The 20698-nt window shown below is 45.9% G+C and overlaps 1 protein-coding gene across 2 annotated transcripts in view; it reads left to right on the top strand.

Moving 5' to 3' along the window:
- Positions 1-20698, top strand: part of LOC147717629 (major histocompatibility complex class I-related protein 1-like) — a 348562-nt gene that overhangs the window by 216045 nt on the left and 111819 nt on the right. For both annotated transcript variants that reach the window (XM_086924423.1, XM_086924424.1), the window contains exon 4: positions 16950-17219. In XM_086924423.1, the coding sequence (XP_086780549.1) occupies positions 16950-17219 (270 nt within the window). The remainder of the gene's footprint in view (positions 1-16949; positions 17220-20698) is intronic.

The following is a 20698-nucleotide window of genomic DNA, read 5'->3' as shown; positions in this document are numbered from 1 at the left end:
ATTGTGCGAGATCCAAAAGCAGGTAAATCCAGTTTCCAGGCAAGATCAACAATCAGATAAATCCAGTTGCATATAAGAAATTAAAGTTATCCTTATCTAGAAATTGTGCAAGGTTCAAAAATAGTAAGACTCCACACATAGGAAATCACATGTATCAGTCAAATGTCTGGGGATGGCTGTTACTGTCTTTTAGTAGGAGAACAATAGCGCCAGTAAAACAATTCCTCAATCACCTGCAGTGAAATAAGCCAGTCTCGGATCCTTTAAGGCACACAGTTCCCTAAGGGTAGTGGATTATGCACTGCTTGCAGTCTCTATAAGCCTGTACCGCTTCCAGAACAGTTCCCTGCAATCACAACAATCCAGTCCCTTAAGTGATGGAAATTGTGCAGTATATTTGCCTGTGAGTTACTTTTCCTTTTTCCCCTGACGGTGTTGTGGCAAAAAGATGCAGAGTTAAGAGGCCTGCTATTTCAAGGAGTGTAGTCTCAGGCAGGCCCGTTTACCAAATGTCCACGGCCCCCGACAGCCTTGTTACTTGATTGGGACACTCCTGATCCTCACACCACCGCCCACACGTTCTCCCGCTTCAACCCGTCCAAGGTAGCTCTGCAGCCAGCAGCGTAGCGCACACGCTAAGCGCTTACCTGGTATTGGGGCGAGCAGGCACTGGCAAAGGGCTCCTCCGTCCCCTGGGCACTTGATCCTCTTTGCGCTGCACAGGGGGGTGGGGGAGTGGGGGCGCGAGGCAGCTCATCTGGTTCCCAGCGCAGTGATGACAGGCATGCAGCGCTCCTCCTTCCGCAGCGCATCTTAGCACACTTGGGGTCCTGGGCGGTGGCGGTGATTTTGGGTGAAACAGCGCTTTCCAGTGACTTAGGGGCCCTGCACAGCGGCGGTGACTTTCAGGACTACAGTGCTGTGGTGGCAGTTTATGAAAGCAGATCGTTGTTCTTTTTGATTCCTCTTTGCAGCAAGGCAGTTCCACCACTTTGCAGGGACAGTCCCTGGGTGCACTTCTTGTGGTTCCTCAGTAACTAGGAGGGGGGCAGTCAAAAAGGGAAAATAGGAGTGGAGATACTCTGGGGGTGTTATTTCCAGTCCTTCCTAGCAGGGCAGGATCAGCAGGCAGTGGGCAGCTCTACAAGTAGGGGCAGCAGTTCCAGGGAGCAGTCAGCATCCTCGCAAGTGGCAATCCTCCTGGCGCAGCAGTCGTTACTCCAGCAGAGATTCCCCGTAGTCCAGAAGTGTAACAAAGAAGTGAGGCTAGGACTCTCCTTATATATTTTATAGACGGTGGTAGAAGTCTCTGGAGGGGTTTGGGGGCAGGGGCTTCTGGAAGAGTCCAGGGAGTTCTGGTATGTTCCCTGCCTTCCCTGACCTGGCTGTCACATTGACGAGAGACAGGGCCGTTAAGGCTACAGTGGGCAGCCCATCACAGCCCATCCAAGGGAAGAAGGTGTGAATCAGCACTCCCACCTCCCAACCTAGGCAGGCTATCAGTATGCAGAGGGGAGGGGGGAGTCTACAGTGCCCAATCTAAGTGTAGGCAGGAAAAGGTCCACTTTCTAAAAGTGGGCTCCCTACCGTAGTAATGCCCAAACCCCATATATCATTGGAAAGGGTTCCCCGCCCCGAGTCCAACAAGACCAAACATGACAGACTTATTAGGTCCCTGTCAGAAATTATCCCATAAGGGGGGTTCCCAATGCTAGCCTATGGAGAGTTAAGCCTTACTGCAGTAGCAGGGCTTGTGGCAGATATGCCAGCATCACAAGGTTTTAGGGGAGAGCACCCGCACCTCAGCACTGTTTAGCAGTGGTGAGGCGCCCAGAGTCCTAGGTCCAACAAAAAGGTACAGTGAAAATGGGAGGTGCAAGGGCAAAAGTGTCAGGGAAGACCACCCTAAGGCTGACAGGTCCAACATGTGTCCCCCCCAGCTGAAAGTGGGGAGAACTACCCAACCTCTAGGGAGTTCTCATCACTAATGCGGACAAACCTAGAGACCGTCAGCATTGGCGTGGTCTACTCCTGGTCTGTGTTCCACCCTGAAGTCCATCCCCTGTAAGGAAATGGACCACCTCAACAATGAGATTCTCGCCCCTCATTTGTATGAGCCACCAGAGGGGCCCGTGGTCAGTCTAAATCAGGAAGTGGGAGCCAACAAGTATGGCCTCAGCTTCTTCACAGCCCAGACCACTGCAAAGGCTTCTCTCTCTACATCACTCCACGGCTGTTCCCGGGGGAGTAGCCTCCTGGAGATGAAAGCCACGGGTTGGTCCCGGCCCTCCTCATTGAGTTGCGATAGTACTGCCCCTATGACATGCTCTGAGGTATCTGTTTGGATAATGAACTCTTTGGAGAAGTCAGGGGCCCTGAGCACAGGAGCTGTGCACATTACCTGCTTTAGAGAGTCAAAGGCTTTTTGGAAAGCCTCTGTCCAAATCACTTTTCAAGGGTGTTTCTTAGAGGTTAGCTCAGTCAAGGGGGCCACAATAGTGCCATAACCCTTGACAAATCTGCGGTAGTATCCTGTGAGGCCCAGGAAAACCCTGACCTCAGTCTGTGTTTTGGGGGGCTCCCAGGCCAGGAAGGTTTCTATCTTGGCCAGTAGGGGTCGCATCTTGCCCCCGCCCACCAAGTGTCCTAGGTAGACTACCGACCCCTGCCCTATTTGGCATTTGCTGGCTTTGATAGTCAGGCCTTGTATGTAAAAATAGGGGTACCCCTGACACAAATTCCTAACTCATGGAAATTATCTAGTGTGTGAAAATGGGAGGCACAAGGGCAAAAAGGTAGGGAAAGCCCACCCTAAGGCTGACAGGTCCAACACTGACGTTCTGTGATCCCAGGCATAGTTCTGTTTATACAGAATCCCTGCAACAGGATGATCAATGTCCACAAAAGGAATCTGCCACAGTTCCTTGCGTGGAAGTTCATCCCAGACATGTGAAAGTGTAGTGTAGTTCCTATATTCCCAATAGGCTCTGCGCATTGGAATAATATATCCTGCAGCTTAGACGTAGGACTTAAGTCGACTAGGGCTCTGCAGAATATATTAGACTTAATTGTGAGTGCCAACTAGCTCAGAGGTCACTAGAAACTTTCTCGAAAGTACAAGAAGGGATTAGTCTCTGACAACCATATAACATGACAACTTTGTTTCCACAGAATGAAACGTATCTCTAGAGTCGCAGAAACAATAGACGGGTATTTCACTCAGTCAAATGTGCATGCTTCGTTTCACCAGAGTTAATTAGAAATAGTGAGACAGGCGTTTTCAATAAAAGTATTTATTGAACAGTCTTGTTTCTTAAGCATACGAAATGCGCTGCTACAATTGAAATGCTAGTTAAGAAGTACAAGGCATATAATACGAATAGTATTATAAAATAGTACTGTAAGAGCATGATATGTTTTCAAAGCCATAAACATAGAATACATAAAATGCATAAAATACATACAGTGCTAAAAGTACTCAACTGGTGCTTCTAAAATACGCCTACCCCGGTGTACCTAACCTAAGTCTAGTACGTGGGAGGAGTAAGTGTGGTGTAGCTTAAGTCTAGTAATTTTCTGCCAAGAATCTGTTCCAAGAATTCTCTAAGGGTCTAATCAGCTCCGTACCTTGGTTTCAGAATGATAGAGGTCTTGTATCTCTCTCTCAGGACTCGATCTCCCAGCAACCCGCAAGGGCAGCCTGGAAACACCGGAGCTGGATTTCTCAGCAAGAGAAAAGACAGCGTCTTCTCAGTGCGTCAGTTGGAGGGTCGGCTTCCTTCGGCACTTGCAGCAGCAGGGCGTCGGGCAAGTAGTTAGTCGATCTGCTCCTGAACCACCGTGTGTTTGACTGAGCAAATGTAGGCATATTTATACTTTGAAGGTGCTGAGTTTGACGTAAGATTGGACATAATATCGTCACTAGTGCCTCAGTTCCTTGAAAACTCTAGGAGTTCTTGGATAAATTAGTATTCAAGCAGGAAGTCCCTGACTGCTGAAGGCTGGTTTTTCCAAGAAATCGTGGATTCTCAGAGTTTAGTGGAAGTAGCCATGCTGTATTTGGGCTGCACGGGCTAAGCAAGACTAAATAAGGTAATGATTCCTATGCCTATATAAGGATTGGGTGAATTATACCTATATATGGGCATGAATCGGGAAAATTTCACTAGGGTCCTAGATTCCCACATAACACCCACTCCACGATTATTAAGTTCAATAATACCTAAGCACTGAACATATCTAAAGAAAAATGTACACAATCCCACCCCAAAATACAAAAATGCATTTGAATAGGCTTGTTCACATGTAATGAGTATATACTGTATGCAAAAGTTATAGGCGTTATCAGAAATCAAGCATAAATCATGAGCATATATTCTCTCATTAAATAAAACGAAAGTACAATCATCAATCGATACCTGAAATCTGTCTCATAGAACTTTAACTGTGTTTTGTTTTCGAGGTTGAAGCCAAATATTGTCATTTAGGAAGTTCAAACATGAAATCTTGTTCTCTAAGAATAGTTCTACTTTAAGCAGATTACTCTGTGCCAAAAAGTTCTATTTTGGAAAAAGTTCAAATTAGTTGATTGTTTTGAAAAATGAAGGCCGAATTTCATAGTTCAGAGAACGCTGTGTAAAATAATCAAAAGTTATTCTCAGGAGTGTCAGGAGAAAACATCAGATCATCTAGGCTGGCAAAGAAACCGTCTACCGTAGTAGGTGAAAGTGGAACCACTTCAGTTAGCAGATCAAATGTGCAGAAGTGTGGATCATCGCCATCACCGTTTGATGCATTAGCAATGTCCGTAGTAGATGGTACCTGTACGCCTGTATTTTCTCATATCTCACCCTCAGTTAGACTTGCCGTGAGACTTCAATGAATGCCGTCATCAGAATAGGCAGCCGTTGGGGGCAACACGATGCATGAGCCATTACTGGACTTAGCAAAGCGTCAACATCCAATGGCAGTACTGATGGAAGTGTAAGACAAATGTCCAACACGCATTCCTGTCCGCAAAGCAGGCATCGAAGAACAGATAAGATGCAATCTTGCCAGATTGGTCTGAACGATAGAAACCATGTTGTGTTCAGATCTCTTAAACGAGCCAAGCCAAGAATCTGCGGAATTCTCTCGCGATACCTCATGGCAAGGAGGCATTGATCCATGGTAGTTTGGGTGTCGTGGGTGGCCGGACTTGCCATATCGGAGCAGAAGGAATAAAAATAGAATTCCTGCTACTAGTCCCAAGATGAGAGGCAGGCCGCCGAACACAGAGTGCACAAAATTTGGAAAAATGCCGAGGACTGCTTCAAATGGTGTTAACAGTCCCGAAAAAATCGTCTTAAATACATGTGCAATGCTGCTGGTATCAGACATGTTTAAGATTTGACTTAACATTTCTGCAAAATGTATTGGGCAGTTTGTTGATAATAATGCATGTATCTCTGCAGAAGACCTTGCTACTTGCAGATCATACATTTCTCTAGACGAGGTCAGTGGCACTTTTTTTGTAAAAGAATGGCTTTCATTCTGCTTAAAGTATCAATTCGTATAGAAGAGATATTCAGTGAAGGCCATAAAGCTGTCTCCCTTTCTGTCTCGCTTTTTGGATACAATACTTGCATACAACAAGTGACCATGGACGACACAGTTACGAGATAACTTTTTCCTGGCAACATGCCACAACAGCTGTGATCGTTGAGCATAACGTAGCGGCCATTGGTTAGCTGCCTGAAAATCGGTACTATCGCTGTAGAGGGCGAACCGTGCAGGTGGCAATAGAGGTTATTTGCAGAACCTTTGCAGGCTCTGTGCAAATTAATACCCTGGCACAAAAGTGTACCACTCAGTGAGTTTTTACAATTCTTACCACTAAGGAGTACTTCATGTCCCCCATTCCAACATTTGTGTGTGTATGGTAAAACCCAGGTCGACTTAATGTATTCTTTACCCAATCTTTCATACAGGCCCACTGGTATATGCTCCAGACAATACTGAAACAGGAAAGACGTCACTGGTATCGTAATGGTGCCATGAATTATCCATTCAATGACAGGATTCTCAGAAACTGTTAATTGTAATCTTTCGAGTTTTTCAATGCTCAGCACCGTATAGTGTGCTCCTCTTTGTGCCAAAGAGATTCGTTTATCTGTAAGGTTAAATACAGCAAACAATGACGTGGTATTGATTAGATGCCATGGCACATAACCTGAACGCAGATTTTGCAACATCCAGTCCAGCAACATGATAGAACGTAATTGAGACTGGCCATGTTGTAAAATTAACAAGTCTTGTTCTATGATGTCAATGGCAGATGATATGATGCTGTCCAAAGAATAAATTCTGGAGGACAGAGTTGTTAACCCATTGTCCACTACAGAGAGGTTTTTTTCTAAATTTATACGATCAATTTCTCGTATTCTTTCTGCAGTTTCCAGTTGCGCCACTTTCCATATTTCGTTGTATGCCGCATATATTCCGGCTTATATGAAACGTTTTTGCTGTGGTTTGCGAGGCCCCATTAAGAAATCTTGCAAATCATAGCCTTCTTTAAGTAAAGATAAGTGTTGTTTAATTTATGGAAGTGTAGATTTCTGAAGCCACTCAAGGCACAGCTTCCCCACACTATAAGTTGTTACTATCCCTGGATGTTGTCTCTGGGAATATCTTGGATCTGGCCTGTTCATTCTGAACCCCTGTGTTTTGTTCAGGAACCTATCTTGACAGTTATTTGTGTGTGTGGGCCAGATTAACCATGTTTCCAATCAGGATTAGTTCTGTTCTGTTTAATGATATAGGGTACGTCTACCTCCTCATCTGAAGTGCTATTAATGTCACTTGTGGGTTTAGGTATAGACGGTTTATTTAAATCTTTAATCTTAGCCAGGCCAAGACAAGACGTCTGTTGGACAGTGCCATTTAAAAACATAAGTTGTGCTGGTATAATGCAGGCTCTGAACAGGGCATCTAAGCCTTGCACCTGCCAGTCTTTCGTGCCCCAGACAGTTTTTGTCTCAATGTTGTCTTTCCAAAAGTCAAAACCTAATGTAGACAGCTGAGAATAAAAGTTTGCAGAATTAATTTGTTTAGTATTTGTCAGCATTGTTTTCATACCCGTCGTATTTATATTTTTAAAATAAAACATTTCTGGATTGGCAACATTAAACCCTGAGAAGTACGAAAATTTTTCTTGAAATGTTTTGTAGCTGCCATTCGGCAGAGTTGGACAATGTTCCCATTGATTGTAATTAAACACATTTCTAGGGCTTGCAGATTTATGAAAATAATGGTGACCATAATGATTAAAACAATACATTTGTTCATAATCTGATGACCCTTCTAAGTAGTCATGTTCTGTAAATTTAGCAGACATTTCTAAATCTACATCATATTGTTAACAGTCTCAAAGTCCCAATCATCAGAAAATTTACTGGGTGCGATAAAGTCACTCAAAGAAACATTAAACTGATGTGAAATCTTCAATAATTCCACCGGACCATAGATGTCATAATCAGTTTTGTCCCATGCTATACCCCCAGGTATAGGAACGGCTGTGATGTTCACTGCTAACAGGCCTCTTCTTTCACGATGAGATGATTTGTAAGGTTTCAGGATCAAGTTGATTTTCTTACTTGCTGTTTTCCATCAATCATCTTTCCCAAGCTTAACACTAGTACGAGCCAGAGCAGGAGAAAAAATATACCTAATCCAATCCAAAATTCAACCCATGGTGAAACCAGATATGTTTTTTCCAGTAGATGAAGGAGTTCTGTTACTTTTTCCTTGAAGTTTTCCTTTGCTGGCTTATCCTCAGGTTCACTGGGATCCTCAGAAAAGTTATCAAAGTTGATAAAGGAGCCAGAAGCAGTTCTGTCAATTGTTGGGATTGCATCAGGATTGCTTGAAATCACTGGAGCTGTTTTTTGTTTCGCCATATTAGTATAGTCAGATGTCACATCATTGTAGACTGGCGTGTCTTGACGAACTGTTATTTGGGTTTCCAGAGGTACAAGTTCCATGGCTTTGTTGCATAGTCCTTCTTTTCGTACTGCAGGTTTATCAAAAGTGATAAGTCTTTCAGTTTGAACCTCTTGGATTGTAGCTAGATTCGGTCGTCTGCTACTTCTCGGGAGTCCACTGGGCCTACTACTTATTATCGGCCACATGATTTGGCTTGACCAGGTCGATGGATATAATCCTGTTCTCCCTTTTACCAGCAAGGGGCGGTAGTACTTCTTATCTTGTTCCTTGAATTGCCAAGATAGGTACTGCTTTTCTGTAAGAAGGCTTACATTCCTTCTTCACCGCGATCTTCTCTCTGACTAGATCCCCAATCTTTGGAATCCAGACAGGCCTTGCTGGGACAGGTGTTTTTTCTTCAGTGGGCGTTTGCTTCTGTATTGTATTACTCAGACTTCTTGTTTCATTTAAGTCTTGTAAAACAGTCAAACGATCTTTGACATCAAAGGGTTTTTGTTCCACCATTGAAGTCTGACAATTGAGGTCTTTGATTATCATTCTAGTACCAAACATTAGTTCATACGGAGTGACTCCACTCAGAGAATTTCTTGGCAGATTGTTAAGACTACGTTGGACACTTATTAGATGTTTGACCCACCCATCACCCGAACCTAATACCTCAGCTGTTATGGATTGCTTTGTGTCACGTTTTTTTTCTTTCCACTACTGCATTACCCTCAGGATGGAAGGGATTAGAATACCGCAATGCAACGCCCAAGCTAGCCATGGCTCGAGAGCTAAATGCAGGACCCTGGTCAGAATGTAGCGTGCCAATTGCGTATGTGCCGATAAAGACTCGCAAATCCTTTATAACAGTTCTGGTGTCAGCTGAGCGCTGGGGCCATATTAAAAAAAATCTCATGCAAGAATCCACTGCGACCATGAGATTTTTATAGTTACCATCCCATTGTAAGGGACCACAGGGGTCCAGATAAACACACGCTAGAGGTTTATCTGAAATCAGGAGGGGCGTCTGTGCAGGACGTTTCACTGTTGACCCTTTTATTTTCTGGCAGATTTCACATTCTAGAACCAAGTTTCTAGTTTGTTTCCTCATGCCCAGCCACCAATATCGCTGTTTTAATAATGATACTGTGGCGAAAATGCCTGCGTGCTCAGATGCCCTTCATGTGCTGCTAAGATCAGTCCTAACCCATGTTCCATGTTTGGAATTGCCCTATCCCCCACTCCAGGGATTCGAGCAAAAAGGAACATTATTTGCATAAGTTATATATGAGTACTTTATTGGAAAGCCTTTCGGGAGTGTCTTACCACTGTCTTTAACTGAAGCAGTGACAGATTGCATTATGTCGCTGTCTATTTTTGTTTTTGACTGAGTAATCGCAGCTACGGAAGCTGTTTGTACAGCTGCCTTCGCGGCTTCATCAGCCAATGAATTCCCTGCAACGTGAACGCCATCACGTTGATGACTCAGCGTATGAATCACGTGAGTCTTTTGTAGTTCTTTCTGCAAAAGAACTACTTGTTCCCAAAGCGTTTTATGCTTAATTGTGCCACCTTTTGCGTCTTTGAAACCGTTTTGAACCCAGTTCTGCAGATATTCATTGCAAGACTGGACGCAGTAATACGAACCGCACACTATTAGTGTGGGGAATTCCCGATCGGTATTTTCAAGCGCCATCTTGAAAGCCTGTAGTTCAGCTCGCTGAGCTGTATAGTCTCTGAGTGATTGAGTTTTAGTGACCATAGGTCTTAATTTACCTTCGCGCCAGCGACCCTTAACAATCGTGAAAGCAACACTATAGGCTTGTTTACCCCCAATTGTGGGTTGTGCTGATCCGTCTTTATAGATTATACATCTGTAATGTTCTAGAGGTAGAATTTCGGTCGGCAGAGGACATTCGCATTCGTATTGCAGGAATTCTTGTGTCTTCAAGTAGGGGTCAAAAACTTATTCAACGTCTGTTGCAGCACGAGAGTTAACCCATTGTATCCATCTCGGAAGTAAAGCTTTAGCATTTGGAATGCTCGCTTTCGTCACTGCACCTAAGGCAGGTACAGGTGTAACGATCATTATGCGTTTACCCTGCGCGAGAGCTCTCTCTTTTCTACTGCAGTTTGAACCACTGTCAGAATTTTTTCTGTTGAAGTGAATTTCATTTCAGCTTGTGTGTACAAGTGTGATTTGTATGCAATTGGTACCTTTTCACCTTCATTAAAGGTCAGGTATGTGAACCCGCATTTCCCTGGGATAACACAGATCATGAGATTGCGCGCATTGTTGCGTGTATCTAATTGTGTTTTTGCTAACATGTCTGTTTGTACTGAACGCAAAATTTCTGTATGTTTCTGAGTCCAATTTGTCGGTTTGAAATCAGGTTTGATTAATTCGTAGAGAGGTTTAACCCTTTCTGCGTAATTCAGTACATAGGTTCTTCCAAAATTCAGGAAACCTAGAATTGACTGTAAGTTTTTCAGCGTCTTTGGAGGTTGGAGCAGCGCACATTTCTCAAGAAAGTTTGCTGCCAGGCTTTTGCCTTCACTTGACAACTCGTATCCTAAGAATAGGACGTTGAGGTGGGCAATTCATGATTTCTTTAAATTGAATTTGTACCCTTCAGAAGCGAACCCAAGTATTATGGTGTTCACTCTTTTCAAGTGCACGTCCAAATCATCGTCTGTAAGATTTATGTCATCGACATAAGATAATGCCTCATCATCGTACATTTGTAGTATTTCTGTTACTCTTGCTGAAAATAACCATGGACTATTCTTGAATCCCTGGGGGAGACTGCAAAATTGTCGCTGTGCCCCCAAGATTTAGAAAACGGTCAAGTGCCTACTTTCCGGTGCAATGTTTTGACAGAAAAACCCATTTGAAATGTCTAATGTGGTTATATATTTTTTTCGCACAATGTTATTCATCAATGCTGCACTATGTGAATTTTGTACTGTAAAAATTTAGCAACAAGCGTTTAGGTGTCTGGAATCCAAAACTAGATGATATGAATTGTCTGGCTTGGAGACAGGAAACAAAGGATTGTTCATAGATGAGGTGCATGTTTTGTATTTGTATTTGTATTTGTATTTGTTTTTGTATCGCGCATAGTTCACCCATTAGGTCTCGTAGCGCTGACAGATGGATAAAGACAAAACAGAACCAGTATGCATGGGAAGTGGATGACTAAGGTTTAAAGAGCAGAGTTTTTAGGTTCTTACGAAAAATGATCAGGTTAGGTTCTGCTCTCAGATCTAAGGGAAGTGAGTTCCAGAAAGAGGGACCGATTTTTGAGAAGCATCTGTCCCCGTTCCTCACTGTGCGGACTCTAGGCGTCTTTAGCAGTAGTTGGTTGGAGGAGCGAAGATTTCTCATTGGGCTGTATCGGTGCAGTTTGTGTCTGATATATGCTGGTCCATGTCCGTTTAAGGATTTGTGGACTAGGCAGCAGACCTTGAATTTTATACGTCTGTTGACTGGTAGCCAGTGTAATTGATTCAGACAGGGGGCAGACGGGGTTCTTGGTGGAAGGTCCAATGCTAGCCTAGCCGCACTGTTCTGGATGGTCTGTAGTTTGGCTATGTTAGAAGCATTTATGTCTGCAAACAATGCATTGCCATAGTCCAGCCGGCTGGTTATTAAGCTTTGGATTAGTGGTCTTCTGCTGGTTAAAGGAAGCCATTTGAATATTTTTCTAAGGCTTTTCATAAGGCCTATACAGGTATGTACCACTTTGTTAACGTGTGGTTGCATGTTTCAATCACCCTTTGATATTCAAGTTGATCCAAGATCTCCCTGACTTGTTTTTCAGCTTCTAGCTTAACTGGATACTGCCTCTGAGCAGTAGGTTGATTCTTTAACTGGATTTTAGGGTGAGGAGAATCCTCATCCCATCCTACGTGATTTTTATATAATGCTGGAGCCTGAACTACTGCCCATTTCCTGGCATAGGTATATTTTTTATGAATTGGAATGGGATTTGAGAAGGCTGGCATAATTATCTCTTTGCTGTGTGGGCACTCCCTAACAACTGCAGGTGGCCAGTCTCTTTCAGCCAGAAGTATGTCATAACCCTTGAAAAGCTTGTCCCAAAAGAGAGCTTTTATTTTTCTAGTTATGTCCCCCTCCATCCGGAGTGTTACTTCATATAACTTGTGGGGTACAGTAACCCTGGTGTCGGCAGTTTCAATCTGAATGCATTCATTCAAGTCCACTGTCTCCAGATGATCCTTCAGGATCTTGCGAACTATGGTTACTTCTGCTGCGCTGTCTAGCATTGTCTGAGCCCATTCCCCGTTCTAGAGTTGTGTCCTCAGAATCCTCGGCATGTCTGATCTTTACACTTGCAACCTTCTTCTTGGTGAATTGAGTTTTCTTATTTTTTGGAACGTGCTGTTCGTCTTTGGACTTCATGCGTTCTTCTTTTTGTTCTGACGTCCTCTTCTTTCTGATTTCTGCAGTGAAGTCTGAAAGGTACGAGAGGAACGTGTATCATTATCTTGATATCTATCGGGTTTTCTTAAAGTATCCCTATTTCTAAGGTTGTACCTCTTTTCAGAGGGCTCCCGTTGGGGAGACCTACCTCCTCGTTGGGGAGATCTTCCTCTGGACTGGGAATGCTTCTCTCTAGGAAGCGTTTTTTACTGTTCTCCCACTTCTTTTTAGGAGTAGTGCGGTTATTTTTAATAAAAGTTTTTTTCAGGATTCTCTGTTAGTTGTGGTTTTAGTGGTTTCCCACCCAAACTATCTCTACCTAGTTCTTCATAGGATTTTTCAATAATTCTGGCAAGCTCATATGGTTGCTCAGCAATATCTGTTTCTTTTAGTTTCTGGCGGATTGCCACTGATGCTGCTTCACCTTTGATGTTGGCTAATAGTATAGCCGAGACCTGTTTGAAATCTTTCAGTAATTTCATACTGTAATGGGGCAGGGGTAGTGGGAGTAACTGAGTCTGAGACTTTGAGTAGGGATTTCAAGGATGGTTTTATTTTTATGTAAGCTTTTCTGCTTCTACTAGTCAGTCTCTCCCTAGCGAACACAGCAGGATCCGTTCTAGTATTCTTGAGGGGCTCCAGGATGTCTTCTCCTGTCAGGGTATAGCCTCGGGGCGGGCCAGCGGTCCGGAAAGCCAAACGTAAGGGGAGAGAAGAGAACAGAAAGAAAGGGTCACTGGGACGTTCACTTCACGTCATACAGTGGGACCGGGTGTGAGGGAAACCAAGTGCTCAAGTGACTTTGTACAGCGCTATCGAGTGCTCTGGTGCTCGTGAGGGGGGGGGTTGTACACTCGACTATACAAATTTACACTAGCGGTCGGGTTTAATCAGCAGGTTGCAGACGCCGTCCCACCCAACCCGCTACCTTGCCCCGTACCTCTGAGAGCCACACTCCTCCCGCGGGAGCGTGGCGGGGCGGCTCGTGGGGTCGTTGGCCTCCTGGCTTGCTGGAATCGCCGGGGCTCGTCTCGTCCTCTCCGTCTAGGCTCTCCTCCAGGCTCCTCGATAGCACACTCCTTCTCCGGTCGCCGACACCTTCTTCCTCCGGGGATACGCTGTCCGTCCTCTTCCGGGGTCGTCCTTCTTTTGGCTCGGCTGGGCCTACGACGTCATTAGGGGGAGGAGTCTCATCATTCTGAGAGGCGCAGTTAAAGGCGCCCGGTCCCTTGTCATCCTCGTCGTCCCAATTGTACCCGCAGTCCTTGGAAAGCCAATCGTCCTCTTGGCAGTGGGAATCGTGCTGTTGAAAGGGGAGAGACATTGGTGACAAGGGGGTAGCAGTCCACCACTCCAGGTCCGCCCCGTCACACATACCTAGATTTAAAGCAGGTTCTGGACCATATTCATTTTGAATCTGTCTTAGAACGTCTGGTATTACCGCCATGGACGGAACACCGTGTGTTTTAGTGTAGATTGAAGCAAAGACTGTGCCCCAAGTGTCACAATCCTCTACATGTGGTGCAATCCCCATAGGTAAACAGATTGTCAGAATCCTGTGTTTCTCATGAGGCGTACTATCAGGAAATACTGCCTCTATTTGAGTAATGTTTTGTGCTAACCAGAACGGAATCTGTTCTCGTTTTGCTGGTGGTTTACCAATGACTGACTGTATAGACTGTGGTGTGATTTTGTTTGTGTTCCCCTGGTGAGGGGTGTGCTACGGAATTCTTACAGCTGGTTGGACTGTTAATGTCCGCATGACATATTGAACCAATTGTCTATGTATTTTAAATACCTGTTTTAGCTGAGCTAACAATTCTGCATCAGACATCCTTTCAATGTCTGCATGTGGTGTATAGCTGGCTAGTACCGGCCATGTTGCTCCTGGTCTACCTAGTGGACCGAGCCTGGTAATGTGATTTTGATGTTGTAGGGCGCCTTTAAACCAGAGCTGATGCTCTTGGTAAGTTAATGGAATTTTAATGTCCTCAATAGGAATGTATTCCGCTGGAGGTTCATCTGCTTTATAGTAGTGGAACTCATGTGTTCCCGCATTAGCTGCTGGAAACTGAATACATGAATAGAATACCTCTGTCTGCCGATATTCATGTGCCTCTGTGACAAAGATTACTCTGCCACCTCTTGCTGATACTCCATTGTTTATTAGTTTGTAAGTTATACTTTTCCTTACATTTACCGGGAGCAGTATAGCATCCGTATAATTTTCTATGATATTAGCGTCATCTAAGATCGCTTGAGCTGCTGCTGTAGCTCTCTCCAATTCTGTATCACTTTCTGTCATTTTAGTAGGCTGAGAGTTTGCAGAACAAGTTTCAAGGAAACAAAGATTAGGTGCACAATATTTTGGAACACTGTATCCTTCAACGTTGAACAAACCAAAAACTAATACATAGGATTTTTCGTCCTACTCAGTTTTGGCAGGTATTATCCTTTCACCCACTCCAGACGTCTTTTGGAGTTTTTACGGTAGAAAAGGGGTCTGTGTGAAAAGCACGACTGAGTAACTCTAGTATCTAGCGTTAAAGTATCGCCTTACCAAATGGTGGGCGCCATGTAGTGTAGTTCCTATATTCCCAATAGGCTCTGCGTATTGGAATAATATATCCTGCAGCTTAGACGTAGGACTTTAGTCGACTAGGTCTCTGCCGAATATATTAGACTTAATTGTGAATGCCATCTAGCTCAGAGGTCACTAGAAACTTTCTCGAAAGTACAAGAAGGGATTAGTCTCTGACAACCATATAACATGACAACTTTGTTTCCCCAGAATGAAATGTATCTCTAGAGTCGCGGAAACAATAGACGCCTATTTCACTCAGTCAGATGTGCATGCTTCGTTTCACCAGAGTTGCTTAGAAATAGCGAGACGGGCGTTTTCAATAAAAGTATTTATTGAACAGTCTTATTTCTTAAGCATAAGAAATGCACTGCTACAATTGAAATGTTAGTTAAGAAGTACAAGGCATATAATACGAATAGTATTATAAAATAGTATTGTAAGAGCATGATATGGTTTCTAAGCCATAAACATAGAATACATAAAATGCATAAAAGTACTCAACTGGTGCTTCTAAAATGCGCCTACCCAAGTGTACCTAACCTAAGTCTAGTACGTGGGAGAAGTAAGTGTGGTGTAGCTTAAGTCTAGTAATTTTCTGCCAAGAATTCTCTAAGGGTCTAATCAGCTCCGTACCTTGGTTTCAGAATGATAGAGGTCTTGTATCTCTCTCTCAGGACTTGATCTCCCAGCAACCCGCAAGGGTAGCCTGGAAACACTGGAGCTGGATTTCTCGGCAAGAGAAAAGACAGCGTCTTCTCAGTGCGTCAGTTGGAGGGTCGGCTTCCTTCGGCACTTGCAGCAGCAGGCCGTCGGGCAAGTATTTAGTCGATCTTCTCCTGAACCACCGTGTATTTGACTGTGCAAATGTAGACATATCTATACTTTGAAGGTGCCGAGATTGACGTAAGATTGGACATAATATCGTCAATAGTGCCTCAGTTCCTTGAAAACTCCAGGAGTTCTTGGATGAATTAGTATTCAAGCAGGGGGAAATCCCTGACTGCTGAAGGCTAGTTTTTCCAAGAAATCGTTGTGGATTCTCGGAGTTTAGTGGAAGTAGCCATGCCGTATTTGGGCTGCACAGGCTAAGACTAAATAAGGTAATGATTCCTATGCCTATATAAGGATTGGGTGAATTATACCTATATATGGGCATGAATCAGGAACATTTCACTAGGGTCCTACATTCCCACATAACAAAAGAAAAAGGTTGATAGTCTGTGTGTGGAGACTGTGTGAAGTATAACGTGTAACCCTCACTACAAGGCAAATGAAAGCTGCAGTCTTTGGGGATCTACAGAAGCTGGTGCAGATGAAAGGGGAGGGGGGAGCAGGGATAATAACATCAAGGAAGAGTTTACGATGGAGAGGTGCTGCTATGAGACTTTCCTGGACGGTACAGGGTACAAGGGAGGGAGTCAAAACGTGGGAAGTGGTGCGAGTGGGAGCTATTCATGTCGTGTTTGCCATCCCAGTAACTTTTTTCACCGAGGGTGTTGCTTGTAGAAATGGTGTTTCAGCTCCTTCCAGAGGTGGGGAAGGGATGGAGCCGGGCTGGTCTGGATTGGAGAGATGTTCCATATCCCAGGAGCACAGCTGGAGATCACCTGGCGTCTTGCCTTCCTGTATTTCCAGTTTTGCAAACATGATGCTGCCCATCATGCCTACTCTACTGGTCAGCAAGTGCAACCATCCTGCAATTTATTGTTTCTTGCTGGGCTTTGGTAAAAGGAATTTGAAATGATCCCCAGGTCTTTATGTACGTCTTGTGACATCACGGAGTTTGTAAAGTGAAGTGAGTGGGTTACAAAGGAGAGCACTGCTTGCAATTATAAAACCAAGTCAAAGAATCTATTCTAAGCATGTGCTAGAGAACTGGTGTTGTGGTTAAATAATAACTGTTCATATGTCTGGATTGTTGTGTAATTGTAGTTATTATGTTCCTTCCAGTCATTCCTAAAACACGGATTTCACGAAGAAAGAGCGGCGATCGCACCTTTCTCACCGGCTACGCATATGGGTTTTATCCTAGAGACATTGCGGTGAAATGGGTCAGGAATGGTGTAGAGATACCCTGGGAGACTAGGGAAATCCTGCCAACCCCCAATGGAACGTACCAGGTCAGGACGACCGTGGAAGTTCAGGAAGGAGACGATGAGAAAACCTACATACTTCAGGTGGATCACAGCAGCCTGCCGGAGATTGTGACTGTAGTCTACGGTAAGTGTCCCTCACTCACACGCTTGGGGCATTTTTTGTCTAGGAGACATAGGCCACTGCAGCCTTCTAGAGATTAACTGGTAGACTTGAGGTACTCATGATGGGAGAGCTACTTATATATATCTGAAGTGTCTAACGTAAATCTTGATGTGGGGGGAGAGGTAATGGTTTCTACCTGCCGAATATTGAGACTGTTGTATAGTTAGTGTGGGGCTGGTGACTTGAGAGAGAGACACTAAAGTATGCAGCTAATTATGGCTGGTGTGTGGTAACTGTGGGACTAAGCGCCTGAGAGAGTGACATTGCAGCTGATTGTGGTCAGTGTGTGGTAACTGTGGGACTGAGGGCCCGAGAGAGTGAAACTGCAGCTGATTGTCGTATGTGTGTGGTCACTGGGACTGAGGGCCTGAGCCAGTGATGCTGCAGCTAATTGCAGCTGGTGTATTGTAACTGTGGGATTGAGGGTCTGAGGGAGCGACACTGAAGCTGATTGTGGCTGGTGTGTGGTAACTATAGGACTGGAGTCTGATGGAGCTGCAGTTGATTGTGGCCAGTGTGTGGTAACTGTGGGACTGAAGGCCTGAGGGAGTGACACTGCAGCAGATGGTGGTTGGTGTGTGGTAAATGTGGGAATGAGGGCCCGAGAGAGCGAGGCTGCAGCTAATTGTGGCTGGTGCGGTAACTGTGGGACTGAGGGCCTGAGGGAGTGACACTGCAGCTGATTGTGGCTGGTGTATGGTAAATGTGGGACAGAGAGTCTGAGGGGGAGACACTGCAGCTAATTGTGGTTGGTGTCTGGTAACTGTGGGACTGAGGGCCTGAGGGAGTGACACTGCAGCTGATTGTTGTTGGTGTGTGGTAACTGTGGGACTGAGGGAGCAAAGCTGCAGCTGATTGTGCCACTGTGTGGTAACTGTGGGACGGAGGGCCCGAGAGAGTGACACTGCAGCTGATTGTCGTATGTGTGTGGTCACTGTGGGACATAGGGTCTGAAGAAGAGATGCTGCAGCTGATTGTGGCTGGTGTATGGTAACTGTGGGACTGAGGGCCTGAGAAAGTGACACTGCAGCTGATGGTGGTTGGTGTGTGGTAAATGTGGGAATGAGGGCCTGAGAGAGCGAGGCTGCAGCTGATTGTGGCTGGTGTGGTAACTGTGGGACTGAGAGTCTGAGGGAGTGACGCTGCAGCTGATTGTGGCTGGTGTGGTAACTGTGGGACTGAGAGTCTGAGGGAGTGACACTGCAGCTGATTGTGGCTGGTGTGTGGTAACTGTGGGACTGAGGGAGCAACGCTGCAGCTGATTGTGGCCAGTGTGTCGTGACTGTGGGACTGAGGGCCCAAGAGAGTGACACCTCAGCTAATTGTGGTATGTGTGTGGTAACTGTGGGACTGAGGGCCTGAGGGAGTGACACTGCAGCTGATTGTTGTTGGTGTGTGGTAACTGTGGGACTGAGGGAGCAAAGCTGCAGCTGATTGTGCCACTGTGTGGTAACTGTGGGACGGAGGGCCCGAGAGAGTGACACTGCAGCTGATTGTCGTATGTGTGTGGTCACTGTGGGACATAGGGTCTGAAGAAGAGATGCTGCAGCTGATTGTGGCTGGTGTATGGTAACTGTGGGACTGAGGGCCTGAGAAAGTGACACTGCAGCTGATGGTGGTTGGTGTGTGGTAAATGTGGGAATGAGGGCCTGAGAGAGCGAGGCTGCAGCTGATTGTGGCTGGTGTGGTAACTGTGGGACTGAGAGTCTGAGGGAGTGACGCTGCAGCTGATTGTGGCTGGTGTGGTAACTGTGGGACTGAGAGTCTGAGGGAGTGACGCTGCAGCTGATTGAGGCCAGTGTGTGGTAACTGTGGGACTGAGGGTCAGAGAGAGTGACACTGCAGCTGATTGTGGATTGTGTGTGATAACTGTGGGACTGAGGGTCAGAGAGAGTGACACTGCAGCTGTTTGTGGATTGTGTGTGGTAACTGTGGGACTGAGGGCCGAGGGAGCAATACTGCAGCTGACACTGGCCGGTGTGTGGTAATTGTAGGACTGAGGGTCTGAGGGAGCGGCACTGCAGATAATTGTGGACAGTGTGTGATAACTGTGGGACTGATGGCCAGAGAGAGTGCCGCTGCCGCTGATTGTGGCCAGTGAGTGGTAACTGTGGGCCTGAGGACCTGAGGGAGTGATGCTGCAGCTGATTGCGGCTCATGTATGGTAACTGCGGGACTGAGGGCCCGAGGGAGTGACACTGCAGCTGATTGTGGCTGGTGTGTGGTAACTGTGGGACTGAGGGAGCAACGCTGCAGCTGATTGTGGCCAGTGTGTCGTGACTGTGGGACTGAGGGCCCAAGAGAGTGACACCTCAGCTAATTGTGGTATGTGTGTGGTAACTGTGGGACTGAGGGCCTCAGGGAGTGACACTGCAGCTGATTGTTGTTGGTGTGTGGTAACTGTGGGACTGAGGGAGCAACGCTGCAGCTGATTGTGGCCAGTGTGTCGTAACTGTGGGACTGAGGGCCCAAGAGAGGGACACATTTCAGCTAATTGTGGTATGTGTGTGGTAACTGTGGGACTGAGGGCCTGAGGGAGTAACACTGCAGCTGACAGTGGCCGGTGTGTTGTAACTGTAGGACCGAGGGTCTGAGGGAGCGACCCTGCAGGTGATTGTGGCCAGTGTGTGGTAACTGTGTGACTGAGGGCACGAGAGAGTGCAGCTGCCGCTGATTGTGGCCGGTGTTTGGTAACTGTGGGACTGAGGGACTGAGGGAGTGATGCTGCAGCTGATTATGGTGACTGTAGTAGCTGTGGGACTGAGGGCCGGAGAAAGCAAAACTGCAGCTGATTGTGGCCAGTGTGCGGTAACTGTGTGACTGAGGGCACGAGAGAGTGCCGCTGCCGCTGATTGTGGCCGGTGTTTGGTAACTGTGGGACTGAAGACCTGAGGGAGTGATGCTGCAGCTGATTGCGGCTTGTGTGTGGTAACTGCGGGACTGAGGGCCTGAGGGAGAGACACTGCAGCTGATTGTGGCTGGTGTGTGGTAACTGTGGGACTGAGGATCTGAGGGAGTGATGCTGCAGCTGATTGCGGCTTGTGTATGGTAACTGTGGGACTGAGGGCCTGAGGGAGAGACACTGCAGCTGATTGTGGCTGGTGTGTGGTAACTGTGGGACTGAGGGCAAGAGAGAGCAACGCTGCAGCTGATTGTGGCTGGTGTATAAGAAGTGTGAGACTGAGGGCCTGAGGGAGCGACACTGCAGCTGACTGTGTTTGGTGTGTGGTAACTGTGGGACTGAACCTCAGAGAGCAACGCTGCAGCTGATTGTGGATGGTGTGTGGTAACTTTGAGACTGAGGGCAAGTGAGAGCAACGATGCAGCTGATTGTGGCTGGTGTATAGGAAGTGTGGGACTGAGGGCCTGAGGGAGCAACGCAGCAGCTGATTGTGTTTGGTGTGTGGTAACTGTGGGAATGAGGGCCTGAGAGAGCAATG

Source organism: Lissotriton vulgaris, chromosome 5, assembly GCF_964263255.1.
Source record: "Lissotriton vulgaris chromosome 5, aLisVul1.2, whole genome shotgun sequence".
NCBI lineage: Eukaryota > Metazoa > Chordata > Amphibia > Caudata > Salamandridae > Lissotriton > Lissotriton vulgaris.
This window is presented reverse-complemented; position numbering and strand designations above follow the sequence as displayed.